Consider the following 21,326-nt stretch of genomic DNA (forward strand, 5'->3'; position numbering starts at 1 on the left):
TCGTCTACATGATATTTTTCAACAGTGTTGCATGATTTGCTTATGATAAACCTGTCATATAAATGTATATATAATACAATTAATGCCTGAACAATTGCACCTGTTCCTAGCATCAGAAATAGCACGATGGGAGGCTTTCTGGCTAAAAAAGCCCAAAAAGATGGCTTTCACCTCTCGTTAGCCTCTGCCATTCCTTTATTCCTGTTGAGTTTTGGGTTTTTTTGCACATTTTCCACTGCAAAGATTTAAATCTGGTGATCACTTTACACTTCCTGATTAGCTTTATTCTTGATTCACGCAGCTCTTTTTCCAACAGGTCCCAAAGTCTGAGGTTACGGCTCATTGTTTGAGACTGATCTTTCTCTCTGTAAGCTTAATTGCCAGCAGTCTCGAGTCAAATCGCCTCATTTGACAGGAATCAAATAAAGTAGTATATTCTGTTATCTAACTTTTGCTGGTGCAAAAGATGCTGAGTGCGGGCAGCATCACAGCAGTACTGTGCCTGCAAATGGTTTTTACACACACGCTCCCATTTCAGCCAGTGTCGCGCGCACGCTCTTATTTATAAGTCTTTAATTACCACATTATGTAACCGAGGTTTCTTTTGTGAGTGCGGGGAAGGAGGTGTGACTTCCCGGACGAGCCGTGCTTTCGGATTTGATTTGAACTCATCGATGGTGCTTCTCCGGGGCATCAGACAACGCCGCATAAACGTCGCAATGAAATCAGCCTGCCAGACACGAGAGAACGCACAAACTGTTTGTCTCTCGTCACCACCGGTATGCAGCAGGGGGAAGATTTGCATCGCAGTGGAGGGAAAGTCGGATCTCATTCCCATTGTCATTCATCCTCTCCCACCTTTCCCCCCCTCGTCTTTTCTCTCCATGTTTGTCTTTTTAAGTGTTCTTTTTTGGAATTGCCGTGACATTTGAGTGACAGAATAAGATCCTTCTTTGGCATCTTCCTGCTTCCATGTCCACCGACTCTCTTTAATCCCAGCCGTCCCTTAATATTTATTAATCCTTTATCCACTCTCTGGTGCTTTATCTTCCTCCCTGTCATCTCACCTGCCTCCTCTCTCCTTCCAGAATCTTCCAGTCTTCTCTCAAACACTGTGGCTGTGTTAAAAACTAAATTAGGAAGATAAACATGAACTCAAGGCGACGCCACGTGTGAAAGTCTGCTCTAAAACTTCATGGGTCACGCAGGTGACCTTAAACACGTGCTGGGTATTTATGGCCCGATGTGACTAACAACAGACGTAACACATCTGCGTCACATGAGCACCTTATAGAACTGTCTTCCATCACTATATAAAGCATTCGAAGGCACGTCTTGTTTAATAACTGGTTTTATTTTTGTCGCATGACACAAGCCACATTTGTTTTCGCCGTCGCTAACGGAAACCGCTGCTCCACTTTTCATGCGTTGACATTTGCCGCAGTCGCGGTTGACCTTTGTGACGCGCCGCCACGGCGTCGTTTTACCCCCGGGCTAACCCGCCGTCCGCTGGGGGGGGGGGGGGGGGGACGGCATCGCCCACAGTCTGCCATCCTTAATGTGTCTAAACCAATCAGGGTTTGCCGCGCAGGCCTGGCATTCCCCTGACATCATGGAGTTTCCACTGCTGTGCTCATCTTACCTCAGAGATAGCAGCTTTGATATTTCACACGGCTGGCTCCCGCTGAGGGGTTCCCCACCCACCACCCCTCCTGCCCATACATGGATGGATTATGAAGAGGGTCATCTTGTGTCGTAAAGGTCAACGCTTCAGCAGTTTGTTTTGACTTTGCCTTGGAATGATGGCAAATACCTCGCTGGACTCTGAATTAAACATTAAAGTACTTGCATTTTCCCGTCTCCAGTGAGAGGACGCCTGACCTTGCGCGGCCCATATTTCTGCTGAGTCATGCACAGGCGTAATTACAAGCTCACATTGTCCACTTTTCTTCCGTGAAGTGCAGCAGAATGCATCGGTAGTTTGGTTTTATTGAACAGCGAGGTCAAACCTTGTTTTCCTGGAGGAAGGAAGCACCTCTGTGTTCCAGCCAACAATCCAGCATTTTATTTCTTATCTCCTCCTGCAGAAATGAGTCTATTAATTAACAGAATTCAAGGATTCCGTTTGTCCTGTTTGTTTTAATAGCTAATAGTATGCACACGCTCCAAACACATGAGCTGCCTTCACCAGAGTTTGCTTATTCATATGCGTTATGAGGGCTTTTTAAGACGAGGAGTCAAATTTTCCATCACACACAAACATGGACGCTCACAGCCAGTAGTGCGATAGAACAGGTCTAAGTTTAGACTAATCGAGATAGAACGAGCTCCGTAGTTCTTAAAAAAATTTTGCTTCTCCGCTCCGGCCTTGGCTGGAATGAATAAACATTAAAGCAATTGACCCCGATGTGTGCTTTGCCAGGTCACAAATCTAAAATGAGAGCATTATCCTTGGTAACAGTCTGGCTACTATAACTGTCGTGACAACCCCGAGGAATGAGCTGTAACGTGAAACCCATGGAAAAAGAAAACACACACACAAGGCTCTGTCAGCGGGGGGAACCCTTCGGAAATAATGTCAGGCATGCTCGGGGGATTTCAGAGGGTAGTGCTGCAGCGACTAGGCAGTGCAAAACATATTAAATAAGACCACGCAGATATAATATTTGACTCAACTAGCCTGTGAAATTTCCTTTTTAAAGTTGTTTATGAGACGCACGGAGTTGCTGCGACTTGTTGATTTTGGCACACTTTATTCAACCTCGGCCTGTTTTCCCACCTCTCACCGTAGCAACGCTCGTGCAGCATGCAGCGTCAACATGTTTCCGCCGTTGTTTTGAAGAGAGCCTCACGTGGAGAGACATCAGGGGACAGCGCAGCTCCAACTCTTTGATCCGACGCCATTTGTCAAACTTCAGAATTGTTCTATATTTACCAGTTCGCATCAAAAATGACACTTTACAATTATGAAGGAGCACCATAGTGCTTCAATCGTACCTGTGCCTTCACACGCAGGAGGTTACAGACGTGTTAGCAGTGCGTGAGGTTGCTAGCGAATTAGTTGGGTTTTTTTTTTACACATGTGGAGGGTTCGGAGGCCGGTAATTAAGGAAAGCAGTAAGGTGATAACAAGCGCCAGCCACACGTTTGCAACTGTGACTGCCTGCATGCTGCCACAAGTCACAGCCCATAAATGGTAGCGTGCATGTGCACATGCACCCACTTAGACACGCGCCTGTGCCTGTTAAATAATGTGAATATTCTCGGGGCTTATGCACACAGACTGCAGCATTTACTGCGACTTGGTGAGCATCGAGGTAATTCAAAAGACTCCCCCATGTTGTCTTCCTACTTCTCTCCCCTTTTTTCTTCCTCCTGCCTTTACCACCCACTCCTCCTCCTCCTCCATCTACACCATCTATGAGTCATCTGATCCCAAAGGTGAGATGGTGCATTCAGTAGATTATTTTCATCTTGTTTTTCCACATGAGAGGCATTCTTGAACCCTTCTCCTCTTCTTATTTATTTCACTTTTTTTTATATTTTTGTCATCCTCTCACCTGAGCACCAGTATTAAAGGCCAACCTTGGTCATTGTGATGTTTATGAGCGCTTCGTGCTCCAGTGGCATGGGGGAATTTGCACATCTGATGTGTTCACTGTCATATCTGCCGTGGACACAATGACAGCTGCTCCTTTTTACATACAGAAAGTTGTTCTGAAAACACTCTGACCTATTGATCATCCTCTGCTCTCAGGTTGTGGAAACAGCAGCATGAGTGACATCTACCACTCCATCACGCATAGAGACCACCCCTCCGTCTGCATCAGTACAAGGTACCACAGGTACCGTGACTCTCCGAGTATGACCTAGCATCAGACAGCTCTCGTTCGACACATCCGACACATCCTAAAGATGTGATCCTGTAGAAGGCCACTCTGGATGCCATTCTGGTGGAAGAGAAGTCACAGTGGCAGATTTCCCTTCAGGTGGGTGGTTTTATTCACCAGATACTCACAGAGGTATTGTACCTGGGTGGATGAGGAGATTCAAAACCTTAAATTCAGCTCGTGTGATTAAAGACCATTTTGCAAAGCTAAAATTCAGCTGAGCTGAGGACATCCCTTAGGTGCGATTATCGCTAGATGACCAGGAAAACATTTATAAAGTAATACAGACTCTCAAACTACTGAATCAACAACACTGCCTATTGAACTGAACATGTCAATGTGGCGCAGCCATTAGCTCATCTGATGGAACCACTGCGCTGTGTGCAAGGTCGGATCCCCTTAATGAAGCAGCCTAGGTTTGATTCCAGCCCGGGGGGGGGGGGGTGCATGACTGCCTGTCGCCTTCGCTCTCTGTTTCAAACCACATTAAGTGCACTGCCACCCATTTATGTGAGAATTACTGTAAGCCCTCATTTTGCTCGACGTTGCACCGCAGCTGACCTAAAGAGGACATGAGGATATCTGAAACGAGCCCATTAGCTGTGTCAGACCCAGACTCCTGTCCATGATTTCAGATTGGATTTACGGGTTGGCACCAGTTGGGTCATGACTACAAATGAGCGCATTAAAAAAAGGCGTTGATTGTGGCTCCGCATCATTGCTGCAGTATTACGTTCGCAGGTCACATCTCCATTAAAGAGAGAAGTTCTTCAAATTTTACAACCAGATTTGAATAAACTAAGATAAACTGAACAGTTTTGGAGGAGCGGGGCCGCATGTTTGAAAAATCCCAAACATTAGTACTGTGTACACTCCTCCACAAGTTGTCTGAGAGTAATGTCCCTCAGACAGTGGGCGTCTATAATCACACGCTGCTCACGAGTGGGATTGAGATGCAACAGCTACTGTCTGCAGCACCGTAGCTACCAATGTGTCAGTACAACGGCAAAATGTTTTGGTGATTAGCCACACTCGACCTTGACTCACGTAAGACAGGAGAATCCACCGATCAGCTGAAGTAGGTACCTTTCCAGCTCTGAATGGAAAATAATTACTCGTGCACTCATTGTCAGGCTTCTGCCATCACAGAAGGACTTTGAGGATCTCTTTATTTGCAAGTGACTTGAAAATGAGGTGTGTGAAGGTGAAGCGTCACTGTCACGGCAGCAGTAACGTGGGAACTGTGCTGAAAAATGAGATTGCAGGCTTCAAAAACAAGCCCTCCATGTGATCTTTGTGCTCAGAGAGGCCTTTTTGTCACAGAGATGGCAGATTTTTTCCGATCTTTGGGTTCAAAATAGAGGGATCCTTCCGTTAGAGGCTGTTTTTAGACAGGTCCAATGGGGACGAGACCTTGACATGGCCAAAGGGATTGTGTTCTACACGTCTCACATGGCCTGGGGACACCTGGGATCTCCCAACAGGAATTGGAACATGATGCTGGGAAGATGCATGCCTGGAATACCCTAAAAAGCCTGTTGACAGCGTGACCTGATCCAGGGTGATGTGACAACCATATGTGCTAGAAATACAGGGGACACAGCAGTGGTGCCAAATCACACAGAAACAGGCAGACCTCGGTTCTGCTCAGTGGTTCAGATTAAGTTGATGAAGTCCTAATGGTCGCTGGCGAAATAAGGCATTTATGTTGTTTAAAAGAAACCTGCAGGAGATTGGCTAATCTGACAAATCTGGACTTAAATACCCAGGAAGGATAAATGCATGCATAAACTGGTGGACAAGAACAAGGTGTCGATAAACACAAGATCAGCATTTTAAAATTAAAGAGGAAACTAGCCAGACGAGTGTAAGAGTGTCTTTCCTGAACTCAACAACTCAAAACTGAAAAAAAGAAGCAAAAGGTCCAAGTCCTATTGGTTTGAATGTTAGTTAACAAACTGTTAGCCTGAAGAAGAAAACAGAGAAATATGAGCTTTGGCTTCTTAAAGATTGTATTTGAAAATGAGATCGCGTCAGCCCTCTGAAGGACCAGAGAAACGTCAGCGTCCTGGGTGCTTTCCTCGAGCAGAAGGAAGCATTAAAGCGGGATCAGAGAGTGTGTGCTCGGGACACAGATGGGAGGATTGCAGTCTCCATCAGAAGTGAAGCAGAGCAGCCCTGTTTTGGAGCCGTTACCATAAAATAGTTGAGATCTTCATCTGTCGTCGCCCGCTTTCCCTCACACCATCTCCTCCCCTCACTCTCGCCTCTTTCCCCTAATTTCCACCTCGCGTTCTTTCACCTGCTCCACACTTAGAGGTGGAATGAAGATGTGTGACATTGTTTGTGTTATCTTTCCTTTTGCACTGCTGGCATCAGAATACTGGCGTGTGTCTGTGAATAGAGTCGGTCAATAAGCGGGTTGGTATATTCTCGCTCTTACTGCGGCGAAAACGGGTGCAGCAGTCACGATTCCAGCATGCACGCACCTGTGATCTTGCAGCGATGTGGGAGTCAAGTTCACAGCCTCCGTTGATGTCTGATATCACAAAAGCGTTTTCACATATCAGGAACAGATGGAGGTAGAAAACCAAGAAGGAACGCAGGAAGCAGCTATGTAGAAATGGTGAAAGCGGCATCCCAGAAGAATCACGCGTGCGCGAGCACACACACACACACATGCACAAGCAGAGCAGAGGGACTGATGGGAAACTCAGAAAGACAAGTGGGGAAGGGGAGACGCTGCATGACAGCACAGGAAAAAGAGGGGGAGAGAAGAAGCAGGAGTCAGAAACCAAGTCTGACAGGAAGCTAATGAGCAGTGTGCCGGTGTGCGAGCGATGGGAAGAAGGTAGCAAAGGAGGGAGGGAAGAAGGAGAGTGGTGCAGACTTTCATCTGAAATCTGCTTTCAGAATGTTTGAGATGAGCGACAAGTAAACTACATACTTCTGACTGTTCCCATAGTAATCAACCTGTAAAGCATAGATGATACAGATACTGTATGCCGATATAACAGGTGTAACATCTAAACAGCTTTATTTATACTGTTACCATGCATGCAAACACACACAACAGAGGCTGTGATGCACTGAGGTGTGAAATTTATTTCACAGTCTGACATGCTCTGCGAATCACTCTAACTGTTGCTATGGAGACTCATTGGATATAATCTCAGACACTTTTAATTGCTAACCTTTCCTCCTGTTTACAGAGACTACACTTTAGATACAGATATTTTTACATCTCAAACCCTTTCTCCAGTCCATGTTTGGGAGATAAAGTTGCTGTTTGCTAGAATTTGTGTGTGTTTAGATGAACTGTTTTCCCCCTTTACATGCAATTCAGAGTGCAACATTCCTGGAGTTTTTGCCTTTTCTTAAACAACTCTTTTTTCCCAAATGGGAAAGAAGTTGGTGCAACATTAGCTAGCTCTGTGTGTTTAAACGCAATGGATACACTTTACGTTTTTGCATCACAGCAGGCTTTTAGCAACGACAGCGGGCGGTCCGTGACGTCACCCAAGAGAGTTATTGACATTGATCGGTTGCTGCTGAGGTCTCCTCTGCTCCGTTACTGGGAAGCTTGGATGGCTGCCGAGAACTCGGCCTCAGGGGATCGTCTAGTTCAGCGCTCACACAAGCAGCACACCCAGTACACACACAAAGAGGACAACAGGGAGCCATGCAGAAGGTTTTACTGTATTTTCCAGGGTTATGATTGTAGAACATCCAGCAACACGCAGGTGCATGAATTTATGTGTTCTTTTCTGTGCCTCGGCATCGGCATGTTTTCACTGGCGTTTGAACCTTTTGTACCAGGATAAAGTGGATTACGGCAATCCACTTTATTGTCTCTCCCTCCGCCTTTCACTTCTCACCCATTCCTGTTTCTGTTTCACACCATCCTGTTCTCGGGAAAGACTGAGGACTGAAAAGAGAAAAACGAAAAGGTGTCAGTAAATATTTGCTCAGTCTTGTATTTTCCATGACACAGAGTGTAGTTTTAACACCACTAATTTTGATGCAGTTCTGGTATGGCTTAAATAATCAGACAAAACATCCCAAAAGTGTATATTGTATCTGTGTTGCCATTTACTCCTCTTCATGCTTGAGCACACATTTATGTGTGCTTGTTTTGTCATGTGTCTTTGAGCCTTCTGTGCGTTCACACGTTTTCATGTGTGTGTGTGTGTGTGTGAGAGAGAGAGAGAGAGAGAGAGAGAGAGAGGGAGGGAAGAGGCCCTGTGAACCGTCTCCAACAGAGGGAAAAGTAGAGCAGTGGAACACACGTGAGTGAGAGGGAGCGTGGGTAATTTCAGCTCGGGCTGCGCGTGCGCAGGGATGAGGACGGATCAAAGTGTGCGAGTGCTCTCGGGCTTGTTTGCCAGGCATTGTTTTATTTAATTATTTCATCCCGGCGCTCGTCTATCCAGGCGCGTCCTTCCGTGTTGGTTCCCTCATCTGCATCTGCATAAGACCGTGCGTGTGCGTGCCTGTGGCGTGCGTGTCAGGAGCTCCGCCGCTTGCCGGGGCCTCCTGACTCCTTGGAGATTTGTGCGCTGTTCAGGCATGATTCTCTGCACGTGCCCAGTCAAACGCTCACGACTCGCGCCCCGGACATGCCATCACCACCAAAAATAGACCACACATTTCCATCATCTTAGTGCTTTCCCCCCCCCCCCTCCTAAATCTTTGCAACTCCTTCATTCTGCCAGTCTGCTTCTTTCTCTTATGCCCATCTAATTGTTCTTTTTAATCACAGTCAATAATGCCTTTCTGTCTGATTGACTTCCTTCCTCTGGGCATTGTTTTGACACATGACTTTACTTCTGTTCTAGTTTCAACCCTCCATGCACTGTGCTCCTCGTGCACATGCTTTCAATCTGTGGATAATTCTGTTAATCCACCGTCAAGGTTTGTCCCATCTGTGAATAGGGAAGCCCCTCGAGTCAGACAATCCCTTTGTTCCTTTTTACACATGTTCTTTTACACTCTACACACACACACACCCCTTGTCAATCCTCATCCCTGTGCCTTAATTCCTTTTTGTGTAATCTGTGCACCTGAATGTAGCATTAGTATAAATCATCACATTGCCAGATTTTTCCCTGTTTCTTACAAGTATAATCTGTACCACAGGACTAAGATTATAATCTATAAGGATCGTCCTTAAGTGTGTGTGTGTGTGCGCGCGCATTGTGGCGCATATGTGAGTTTACTCTGTACATGAACAAAAACTGAACCAGATCAGACATAAGAAAGTGATGGAACTACTTGCATGGCCATGGAAATAATGGCTGCTTTAAACACGCACGTTGATGAATGCGTGAAGATGATTCATCTGACAAAAACTCATAAAAATACTCAAGAAGATACCTGCACCACTGCCAGGGGTGCTGGCCCAAATCAGGTAAACACAGAGTGAGAGGGAGAGATCACTGTTTCCTTGGTGACCGGCATCTACTGAGAAGCGTTCCTATGGAAACAACAGATGCCTAAAGTAGGGAGAGTGGAGGGACAGTAGAAGAGCTAATAAGGGAGTGAGTGTGTAGTTAAGAAAACCAGAAAAGAGCCAACACCCTGCCGTACATTTGGATTTACCTGGAGGGTTTGCTTTGCTTCTACTGTTTGTTTGTTTGTTTGTTGAAGGATGTGAGAAGAGGGAAACCCACATGCAGAGAGGATGTGTGGAAAATCAATGTGGGTCCATAAACAGGTAACAAGAGCTAATTACCACACCCGGCTGTGCTCGCGCTGCACCACCCCACACTCCTCCCTTTTCTGCACCACCCAGAGGCAGACGGTCTTTAGCAAACACACACACACGCACGCACGCACACACACACACACACACACACACACACACACGCACACACACACACACACACTCTGAGTCATGCTTCTGACACTCAATGCTGGTTATCTCAACTCTCCAGTGGTCGTCTCTCAGTCTGGATTACTCAGAATGAGTTATCTTCGGACACATTTCCAGACAAAGTTCCTGGAATTTTTGTCCTACCATCCATTTTCCCAGAAACTGAACGATTTGTTCTGCCTTTTGTTGTCTTTGTTCCTTTTTTTCTGGTGTAGCTATACTGTAAGCCTGTATGATACCACGTATGGAAGGTAAAGAAAGGGGCAGAAACAGACAGAGCTGCTTCAGATGTTCCTCCTTAGGGCAGTTACATTAAAATTTAGCATGCCACATTTAGCATTTTCCTTCCCTATTTAAAAACGAACAACCTATGTTTATTTACAGTTTTACAATTTTACATCATGTCAAAGGACGTCTGTACACCATAAACATAAACATCCTCTCCTGCTCCAGTCTGGGTGGATGCAGAGTTATTCCTGCATGTTTTCCTCCTCTATCTGTATTTGCATATCTGTTAAATACAGTATGGGACTGGCATAATTGTGCACAGGGGATAAGTCGTGTTTACTTGTCTGAATGCTTGCATATGTTTTTACGCTGTGTTTGCGTGTGAGAGTGTGCGTGTGTGAGGTGTTTCTGGATCTGACCCAGCCGACCGTGAGAACAGACTCCTACAACACTGCAGATCAATCATGCCTGCAGGTAGATCACCTCCTCTCCTTCTGTGCTGCACTCCGCCTGGCCAAAACACTGTCCACAGTGATCAGTGAAGAAACCAGGTTTGTTTTGTTTTTTTAAAAAGAGGCAGAAGTCACCAAAAGGACTTCCTCACTTTTGAACTGAGTAGTTTGCTAAGGTTACAACAATTCGCAGCACTAAGGGGCCAGAGGCAGCAGGGAGAAGCCGCTGGTGTGGACCCCTGAGTCTTGCCCCTCTCTTTACAAACAGGCTTATTTTCTGCAGATCCAGACTGAAGATGGGATTCAACGTGATCATCTATGGGGATTTTTCTTTCCTGCTTGATTATTTAAGCGTGAGAGAAAAGTCTCAACGTTCAAAATCGCATCATAAGTCATTTGCTCTCTAACAAAGTACTGAAGCTTGAAGGACTCTGAATTCCAGTTTGCGTCCAGGTTGCCCCTGACACCAGCATTCAGTTGATTGTAATTTGGCTTTTTTTTTTTTTTGCGCTGAAATGTTTCTTGATGAAACAACACAGTCAGAGGCAACAGCAGATTAGAACATGAATTATGGCACGTGTGATGAAAGTGCATCACGGCAGATTAAGTCAATGTATGCACAGTTTCAAACCGTATAATCTGATTTTGAACATCTGGAGCACATCTGCTTCTGCAGAGCTGGACCCTGCAGCAAATACAGCAGAAGAAGGAATTAAATCGACCAAGTGTTTAAAAAAAAAAAAAAAAAGATTTTGAATTTAAGCAGTAATTTGGATGTAAATATGGAAAACGTGTCCTATATAATCTAATCTCAATCCTGAGACTGATTAAAGATCATCTGATTGGTTTGATTGAAAACAGGATTTATAGTTTTGCTTTATTGTTCAGCTGTTATGAAGCCTGATCTATCACCTTTAACCATGTCAGTTTTGTGCTCCTTGCCGTTTGTCCTTAATCTCAGACTTTTCCTCCTCCATCGTTCCTGATCACTGCTGTATGGCGGCCAACCCCCGTGACCCGAGGCGGCGGCAGGCCGCCAGATGTGCAGGATCCCAGTGTGGAACAGCTGGACTCTGCCGCTAAAGACCTGCGCACAAACACATGCACGAACATGCGCACACGGCTGACACGCAGCAAATGTGCACAGTCACTGGTCCTGCAGCCTTGAAGGTTTTTGAATGTCCTTCCTTTTCTTTTCCACTGAAAGAAGTTAAATGACCCATGACGTTTGTCTTTAATTACCTTTAAAGCATTCAGCCCAGGATCACTGAACTTGACCTTTACCGAATCACATATTTATTCAGCTGACTCATTCCAGAGACATGAACGGGTCACAGTGACTTATCTTTTTATGCCTGAATTCCATATAAAAGACCTTTCCAAGTAAAGCTGAGTTGATGCTACAAAAACAGGAAGGCAAAATTGGTTTTGTTTATTTGTGTGATTGCGGGGGGTGGGGAGGGTCCTCTACATGGATAATATTAATCAGCACTTCCTGTTGACACGTCCTCGCTGTCAGCTTTGTTTACATTCCAGGCGCTTGTGTTTGTGTCACGGCCATTATAGGAATCTGACTGAACCCCGTGATTGAGTGAATAAGCCTGGGACCGTGTGACTAAGAGTGCATCTGAATGTGTGTTTGTGTGCCTGCATTCATCTGTGCGCTCGTGCTGAGCTGCCAGTTGCTCACAACATGCTCCAAAGTTCTAATGGGGAGGACAGACAGAATAGACTAAACCAGCAGGCTGCACTCCATCCTCAGCCAGGGAAAGATTAGAGAGCTAGCTGAAGATGAGGGAGGGGATTGTGGACATGCTGCCCAAAGCCTACTGGAGTTTATGGAAACTACTGAATTGTTTGTTTTCTCAGTCGCGAAAACAACCTAGTTGTTAATTTTAGCCTCTATAATCTGTCTCTCCTTTTTGGGAAAGGTAAAAGATGGCTAGCTGAACTGTGTTCTGCAGTGTCCTTCAGAGGCTAATTTAAAAGTGGAATCTAAGCCTAATAAAGGAGGAGCGCCCCAGCTGCACTGAAGAGTCAGAGTCAGATCAGGAGTAAATTTACAGCTGGGACTGGGATGATTGACAAATTCAAGGACCAACTGTATATTCATAAAAAGAATGAAATGAACCAAGGCAGGTTTTAAACCGGGCCACAGGTTCATGATTGACTCATTTTATTTATGGGTTTAATTTTTGTTTTGTTGTGGTGGAGAGAAGAGACAGAAAACATGGGGGAAAAAAATGACATTGGGATCATTCCAAATAAAAGACAGACTCCCAGCTCAGGCTGGTCCTTGGGGACAGCTAAACAGGCAGCTTGAGCGTGTTACTAGAAGCAATGCCAAACATTAGCCATCACTGCACTTATGTAATATTTGTTATGCACGGCCAGCAGAAGTGTGAGAAGCATGTTAATGAGTGATGCTCATCTGCTGTGGTAATATTCACATGAACAAATACTCCAGTCCGCTGCCGCACCAGCGAATAAATAAGTAACTTGAAGGAGAAAAAAGTACTTTTCAAGCAGAAAGCGATTCAACAATTGCCTGGTCAGAGGCTGCGAGTCGAGGGCGATTCGTGCCCGTGCCTTTCCTGTCCTCACCACCTCCTTCCTCTCCAGCAATGAGTTCTCCGCCGCCCCAGTTGCCGTGACGACCGGTTGCCACGGAAACTGGGTGACAGTGCAGTGCCCGTCCTGCTGTCGCCAGGCGAGAATTATTTGGGAAAGTTTCTCCGTTTATGGAAAGTGCATTTTTGATTGGATTCCTTCTGTTTCGTCGCATGGAAGAAGTGCAATCAGTTGCAGTTTAGACATGGTGAACGACCCCCCCACCCATATTAAGATTATTTTGATGAGTAAGAGTGTTGTCCTTCAAATCAGAGGAGGTCGTTATAGTCGTGGATTACACATTTGTCCAAGTAGAAGGCCATGTTCCGCCACCTCAGGACAGAACCTAGATGGAATTACATGCTGACCCACTTGCAGAATGAAAACAAACTCTGCCCCCCCCCCCACCTCGTCTCCTTTGAAACGTCGAAGTTTGTCTGTTGCCGAGATGCAGAGATCTCCAAGAGCTTAAAATAACCGTACTAATTTGCCAAATGATGCAATTATACAGGCGCGTTTGGAAAAAAGCGGACTGTGACTTCAGATTTAAAAATAGATGGGAAGAAAGAGATAACAGCGCTGAAGGAAAGGCTGCTCACGTGTAAGGAGAGGGGAATAGAGGAGGGGGGCGGTATTTGCCTCTGTTGTGCCTTCACAGCTCTTCCCAGTTCTGGGCTGTTTGGAGTTCACATGTTCCCAATGCCTGAGTGGGTTTCTCCAGTTCAGCTTTCAATCAAAGTTTATCACCACTAAACAGTGATGTTGGTTTTAATAATTAGACAATTCTTCCACTTTTTCCATTAAAGGACAGAGGAGCCAAGGGGGGCATGGTGGTGGAGCCCCAGCCCCCATTAAAGCTCCAGCCAAGCTAGAACGCAGCCGTCCACAAGCTCCGTATTCCGCCGGCAGGATCGACCGCTGCCACAAAAATAGCTCCCAAATAATAGCAACCGTTCAACCCTTAGTGTGAGCAAGGACCCTATTGAATGTCTGCGCAATTGGATGTGACATTTTTGGGTTGGACAAAGCACGTGAGCACGTGAGAATCCGTGCAGTTCCACTCCAACTGAGCCAGAAAACAGTGAAAAGCAAGCGAGGCGGATTTTCTTTTTCCAGACATTTCCCTTTCCAACGCCGCGCTTGTCGGCTGCCGTTGATTTATTAATTTATTTAGAGTTGTTTCGAGCTTTGATGCGCGGCGTTACTTTCTCCTGCTTTGATGCCGGTGGCAAGATGTAAAAGGATTTGCTTGGTTCCCTCTGGGATTAGCTTTGGGAAAAGGGGCTCTTGATGTTGTTTGTCGTTACTGTCCATTGAAATCAGGCTAACCTGCAACTGGAGAAAAATGTGGCCAAATATACTGAAAGCATTTTCAAAACAGGCTCTCTCAACTAGTTGCATCTTTTAGCTTCTTAACTATAATAATGTTCTTTAGATTGGATATTTTGCAGAGTTTGAGTCCTTTTTACGCTAGCTTGTGATTGCCAAATGCACCTTGCCCTTAAATTGTCAGGTTATGTGACGTTATGAGATTGCCTGAAGATGTGTAAGAAGAACTTTTTAGAGAACTCCTAATGTTATAGTGAAACAACAGTAGCATATAACCAGCAGCGATCTAGACTGCTAAGTTTTCAACAATTAAAGGAAGTCCAGCTGAATTTCTTAAGCCAAGAGTTCTCTTCATCCTGGATGACTGAGAACATTCATCAGCATATAGTAGGGAGCAAGTGCTATTTAAAGGTTTTCCACCATCCAATTCCTCCCTCCTGCCTCAAGATAATTAAATTTGGTGTGGAGACGGAGCACGAGCTGTGGATGAATTTAATAAATCTTGGTTCTGACCCTCAAGTGCAAAACATGGTCATTGACACGATATTGATGCCCCCACCCCCTTGATTTGCTTGCAGTAGAACAATTCACATTCTGTACCAAATCTTCCCTTTCCAAGTGCTTATGTTGCAGTTCACCTTTCTCTTCCTCACTCACACACCTTCTTTCTCCCATCACTTGTTCCCTGGGGTGTACATCCCTGCCTGTCCACCAGACTGCGAGGGCTCCAACACTTGCCTGCTGTTCCTCCTGTATAATGAGATGGTAGACGCACCCTTCGAGAACAGTTTTATCATCTAGTTTTTAATGAGTCTGTTTTGTGCGAAGAGCAAGAACCACTTTATTATAGAGGCTTTATAACTGCAGAAAAAGGAAGCTGTCTTAGCGAGTTAAAGGATAATTGCTCTGTTGCCCATAGACGTAATTTGGAAGCCTTTAGGATACCTTGGGCTGAACTCTTGCAGAGGCTAGGAGGCCCAAAAGGTACATTACATTAGCAAAAGTAGGGAAACACATCGGCCATCATCTCAGTATTTTCAATCATGTCATTTTTTTTGCATCAGTTTGATGAGAACAAACTTGCATTCCCAAAGCAAATAAAAACATAGCAACTTCAAGAAAAACCACTAATAGCCTTTAAGTTCAGGTTCCTTGCTTCATTATTGCTCTGTTATCAGATTCATATCATACCAAGGGTTTGTCTGAACATTCCATAAGACAATTTTTAGCGTTCTCACACATAACATTACCTTTTTTTTTGTTCCTTTACATTAATCACTGTTCAAAAGAGTAGACAAAGCTAATTAACCTGACTGCTGGCAGATAAATGTCTTTAGTACACAATGAAGCAAAAGAGATTTAAAGTAAATGTCTGTGGCAACATAAATCAGCAGTCTCAAATCAATGAAGCGCTCAAGTCAATTTACTAGTGTCCTGTAGCTTTCCAAGAGTCTAGTTAGACACACTAAAGTGTGGATTCCGACAAGCACCACTTGAAATAAAACGGTTTCCTGTTGAAGGCTGAGGGCCACAGTCAATTTTTGCTCCTCCACATCCTCAACGAACGGAGAGAGACGGTGTTTAGATTGTTAAATGATCTGTATACAAGTGAATGGAGGTGCATTTCAGTGTGATTTCAGATTTCTTTTTTGTACAAAATGTGAGCAGAAAACTACACACCCTCCTAATCTGTAGTTCAGTAGGAGGCCCGGTCTCCATATTTTTTTTAGGCTTCAGTTTTGGTGGTTTCCTCTGCGCCACTGCCCTAGTGAAGGGACTGGACTGTGTTAATGTGCTACTGGAACCTCCATGGGGGTTCTCCTGTCCCCCTTCCTCGTCCCGCGGGAGACCCCTTCAGCAGCCAGACACACTGGCCCATTTTACTGTCTCTCTTACTACAGCGCAGCTCCTTCTGCAGCTGCTGCCAAACTCTTGTGGTTGCACATTAAAAGAGAGAAAACCACTCTGAATGTGACCACAACTGATAGATCTGTCCATTCATTTTGGTCCAGTTGATCAATAATACAGTTGCAGTTTATGACAATAAACGAATGTTATAGTCCTGTTTTAATGACTTAGTGCTCAATTGTCCAGTTTTTACTGTGAAATCTCCTCATAAGAATTTTGAATAGGCATTATGGTCCTGATAAGTCCATCAAGCGCGCAGGGCTTTAAACAACAGATGAGAAAAAAGGGGAAACCCTTCATCCTTTTTGCTCTTCTTGCAACCACACCAGCCGCTAATGTTGTGCTCTAGTTTTCTCCATGACTGTTCCTCTGAGTTCTAAAAGGAAGATGAAACTGTAAACTCCACTCTCGCTGACTCCGTGCCTTCGTTCCCAGCACAAAGTTTTTCACAGAGTCTGCATCTTTCTTTTTATAAACACCGCCTTAATTTAGCGAACGCCGAGATGCTGCTCTGCATCCGTCAATCATCAGGTGACCACGAAAGAGGACAAAACTTTCACGTGCAAGCAGAGCGGGGGTAGTACTGTCTGTGCAGACAGTTTCAGGATGCTGGGAAAACAATGGCGGGTTGCGTCTGAAGTGTGTCTGTCTCCGTCCGTGGGCGTGAAAAGGAGCTTGGTAATTAAAGCAAAGCTCCCTCTGCTTCCCGACGGGAAGGGAAGGAAGAGTGAGGAGGCAGAGAAAGAGAGTGGGAGAGATAAAGAAGAAAGGAGGGAAGCGTGCATTGTCGACGAAAAGAGAAATAAGTGGAAGTTTTAATTTTAGCCTGGCATGCTGGACAGCGGGGGGGGGGGCATGAGGATGCTGATCGATTAGACAGGGCTGGGATGCGTGTGCACGAGCCACGCCAAGACTCCACAGAGGCGCTTGCTTCAGTGTAATGGGGAATGGTCCAGGCACAGATCGTAATTGTGCTCCTGTTGAGAGCAGTGACCTGGTTTAGAGGAGATTTCGTTGTTAAGAAATGCTAATTCCTTGTCTTTTATTGAGTTCGTGCATTCATCTCAAGCCAACACACTAATTAGTTCGCTCAGACAGACTTTTTCCGACAAAAAAAGTGCTTGTTGGAAGATTAAAAGCCTCAAGTCCCTGTGAACCGTCGATGTTTGTTTCAACCGTTCGCGCTTGAGATCGGCGTCGCCGCAGTTCGCCGAAGCAAGTCTCGTTATCGGAACTTTCTGGCTTAACGACGGGAGGAGTTTGAATCGCTCCGCTGCCTGGTTTTTGTTTCGAGAGGTATCCCGTTCTGACCTAAATACGTTACCGTGACCAGCGCTAAAAACTTTTTTTCTGTTGCCATGGAAACACGTGGCGTGTGCGGGAGGGATGCGCCTACTTGAAAGGCAGGATGTTGTTGTCTTCCTACGGGGGGGCTCGAGCTGCCACAAGCCCACACAAACTGCAGAAGGCACGCGAACAAGCGTGCAGCCTCCAATTCTCCATTTTGAATCCACGTCTGCTTTTTTTTTTTTTCCTAGTTCTAACACAGCAATAGAAGATAGAGCAGAAGAACCAGAGAGGGTCTCTGATGTATAATTTATCCGTGCAGTAAGTGGGCGGAGGATGTGGGGTGTCAGGTGGGTGGGCAGAATTAAGAAGTTGGACAGAAGATAGCAGGAATCAAGCACTGTGCCGCGTGCTTTCCCCCAGGAGGGAAATGGATCAGCGTCAATGAATCTGTCACACTTGGATGTCTGTCATTGGTTGATTTGTGCATGTTTCCAAGTGTGAGAGTAACTGTGTAATTCAGATGTATACATCAGTCGGCCATAGGGCAGATGGCACCTTTATGTTCACACATTTGGCTCCTGTATGAACCAAGCAGACGCTTCGACTCCTGGGGGGAAGAGAAGATCTGCTTTGTTAGAGACGTGCACTGAGATCCTCACCACCACCACCTAACCTCCTGTGTGTGTGTGTGTGTGTGTGTGTGTGTGTGTGTGTGTGTGTGTGCGCGTGTGTGTGTGTGTGTGTGTTTTCTCAAGACGTTTACACGTTTTTTCCATCCACATGCTTGGCTGCAGGCTATGGGTGAGGTGAAATGGAAACGAATAAAGGCTTTTATTTCAAAAGCACATTCCCTCAGGGAGGGATGGGCATGCTGTGGGGGTGGTGGGCCTGAGAGAGTTGGGATGGGGGGGGGGGGGGGGGGGGGGGGGGGGGGGGGGGGGGGGTAAACATGTTGTAAACAAACAAGGTGCTGGGGACAAGATTCCAAAATCTGACCTATTATCTATATTACTGAAATGATAATAATAGAACCCCCCCCCCCCCCCTTCTTTTCTCCCTGCCCCAGTTTAAGGACGTGTTTCTGTTTGCATGTTTGGTGTGTGTGTGTGTGTGTTTTCTCTTACAGTATCTTTAAAGGAGACAGTAGGCTGTGGAAGTCTGCTAACCAGAGATAGCACTCTGTTGTTGTCTCTTCTTACTGATTGGCACTGACTCACCCACAGAGACGTGGGTTCACGCTGAGACACATGCACACATAGTCCGATACACACACACATTTGCTGGCATTTTTGGGTGTTATCCTCACTTTCCTGCAGCTGTAATCTTGATCAATTAATGAAGTTACCCCAACTTAACCCCAAACAAGCGAACAAACATCTCAGATGTCAAATAAATATTCATGTTGAATATTTGTATCGATTACACACTGTGTTTCAAATGACAACATAATAATGCATAAACCGTCGATGGAAAGTCATAAACCCATCCAACTGCATGGTTTACCCAAGACAACTCACACGATGGCCTGGTGAGGGTCCTCATGGACAATCTTGGACAATCTTGGACTATTGTTGCATCCGGAGTGGCAGCCAATTCAATTATACACGACGTCCCAGATGTAATAGATTGAATCCAGTACTGGAGCAGGTGATCTGCTCACTTGCATCCATGCCTTAACCATTCAGGACCTGCCGACGCACCGGGGCCACATGTCCAGCTTTCCCAGGGCTGCTGCGTTAGCGTCTGGTGGGATAATGGGTCAGACCATCAACAGCACATAGGAGCCCTCATCTGTGAGGAGAACAGGGAATCAATGGTGATTGGGCTGCATAGTGTCCGGCTGTAAATAAAGGATCTTATAACCCTCATGGAGTCTGTTTCAAACATTTTGGGCTGAAACATCTGCACAAGTGACTTGCTGGAGGTCATTCCGTCAGGTTCTTTGAAGCACTTCTGTTGTTTCTGCCTGCACAAAGGACCAGATAATACAACAGGCTCAGCCCCTCACCTGGTGTACTGGTCCGTCTCCTGGTGTCTCCTTCAGGCTACAGGCACTGTGCTGGAAGACAGCAAACCTTTAGATCAGGGGTGCTCAATATGTCAATCGCAATCTAGCAGTTGATCTCCAAGGTACTAATGGTCGACTGCATGACAATAAAAACATAGACGCTAGCCTATCATCCATCCCATCACTTGATTGATCTACAAGGCAGATGACATCTGAATTTTGTTGACACTTAGGTCACTGCGCATGTGCAAAGAACGGCTCTCAGTGCAGCAAAGCTAACAACCTAGTCAGTATGTTACCGCTAAATTTTTCACTTTAGTTTTTTTCTCTTAAACTTGAGAAATAGTCTCAAAATGAGTGGGGAGCTGGACCAAGTAAGAAGAATAAAACGTACCAAAGAAGGGAAATGTGGAGCGGCATTTTCGGACTGTTCATGGAAAATATGACACCAAATTCCCGCCGAAAAACAAGATGAGAAAGAGAAAGGTGAAGGCAATGGCAAAAAATGTCATGTTGAATCCTCAATATATTTCGAAATAAATATGAAAAAGTGTGAGCACCCCTGTTTTAGAACATTTTATCTGTGAATATTATGGCCTGAAGGATTATAACCTGAGCATGTCCCAAGGAAACCCTTGATCAGAAGTACTTGGACTACAGGGAACACTGATGTAAAATTTCCAGATTTCAATTTTAACTAGGTTTTAACTTTAGCGATAAACTTCAAATGTGAGCTGAGGGTGTAAGATGTGAATTGAAAAACTAAAAATAATGGAAAATGTGTGTTAACTGTGCTGCAGAAAGGTTGACAGCATGCGCCCTCACAGCCCACTACCATTTCCATCTCAGATAAACCCAGATTATGTAAACCGGACGCCCTGTCCTCATCCAACCACCTCAGACCATCCAGTATCTCATGTACTGTATCTTTAGCAGAGCTGAGAGAGGATGAAAATTTAGAGTCTGGCCAGGACACAGGGACAACGAGGCGAATAAGAGAAACTGAGGACGCACAACTGGAGAAAGGGGAGCCAACTGAGGAGATGAAATGTCGCATCGATGGATTACCTTCAGCTTTACTAACCTGGAAATGTCAGGCAGCGAGTTTCACCCACACACAGGATGCGTCAAATTAACCACAAATGAAGTAGTTTCTTCAATCCAAAGACTCTATGGTTCATGTCCGACAAAGCATTGTTTTCATATTAGAGCACAATGTTGAGGGCTTATGCAGATTTAGGATTTAGCAACATTATCTGGTAAAACTAGAACAGAGAGGAATCAGAAAAACACATTTTGATAAGATGACAGATTTAATAAAGGACTTACTGTAGTCGAATAATGCTGGTCACAATTTGGAGGGTTGTGATGTGAGGGGTGTGATGCAATTGAGGCGAGGTCAGGTCATGTGACCTTGACAAACCTTGTTTTTCTTTTTGTCCTCCAGTTTAACCATATTTTCTTTTAAATAATTGCTCATTTTAGTCCCATCTGTCCATGAGATTGCATGCAATTCTACACTTGTCTGATTGTTTTGTAAATCACCCGTTTTAAAATGGTAAAAATACTATTTGGCTGTGGCCTGATAGCAGCATAGGGTTGCTGCTTTAACTGCAGGAAAACTCCCAATGATGTCGAAACAGAGATTAGATGATATTTAGGAATATAAATTCAGTTTGGAATTACTTTTTCCCTCCTTAATGGTGTTGAATTTATACCCAAATGCAAGTTTTTTT

The 21,326-nt window shown here is 45.1% G+C and overlaps 1 protein-coding gene and 1 long non-coding RNA gene across 2 annotated transcripts in view; one reads left to right on the top strand and one right to left on the bottom strand.

The window, feature by feature from the left end:
• ece2a (endothelin converting enzyme 2a) overlaps positions 1 to 21,326 on the top strand; it is a 35,349-nt gene that overhangs the window by 12,501 nt on the left and 1,522 nt on the right. Inside the window, 2 exon segments of the mRNA XM_029831171.1 lie at positions 3,752 to 3,874; positions 3,877 to 4,022. Of these exon segments, the coding sequence (XP_029687031.1) occupies positions 3,752 to 3,874; positions 3,877 to 4,022 (269 nt within the window).
• LOC115247978 (uncharacterized) lies at positions 7,588 to 19,751 on the bottom strand. The gene is made up of 3 exons (XR_003887019.1): positions 19,591 to 19,751; positions 19,100 to 19,373; positions 7,588 to 7,818 (listed from the first exon to the last, which is right to left on the bottom strand). It is a non-coding gene; the product is annotated as an uncharacterized lncRNA (long non-coding RNA).

This window comes from Takifugu rubripes, chromosome 22 (assembly GCF_901000725.2).
Source record: "Takifugu rubripes chromosome 22, fTakRub1.2, whole genome shotgun sequence".
Classification (NCBI taxonomy): domain Eukaryota; kingdom Metazoa; phylum Chordata; class Actinopteri; order Tetraodontiformes; family Tetraodontidae; genus Takifugu; species Takifugu rubripes.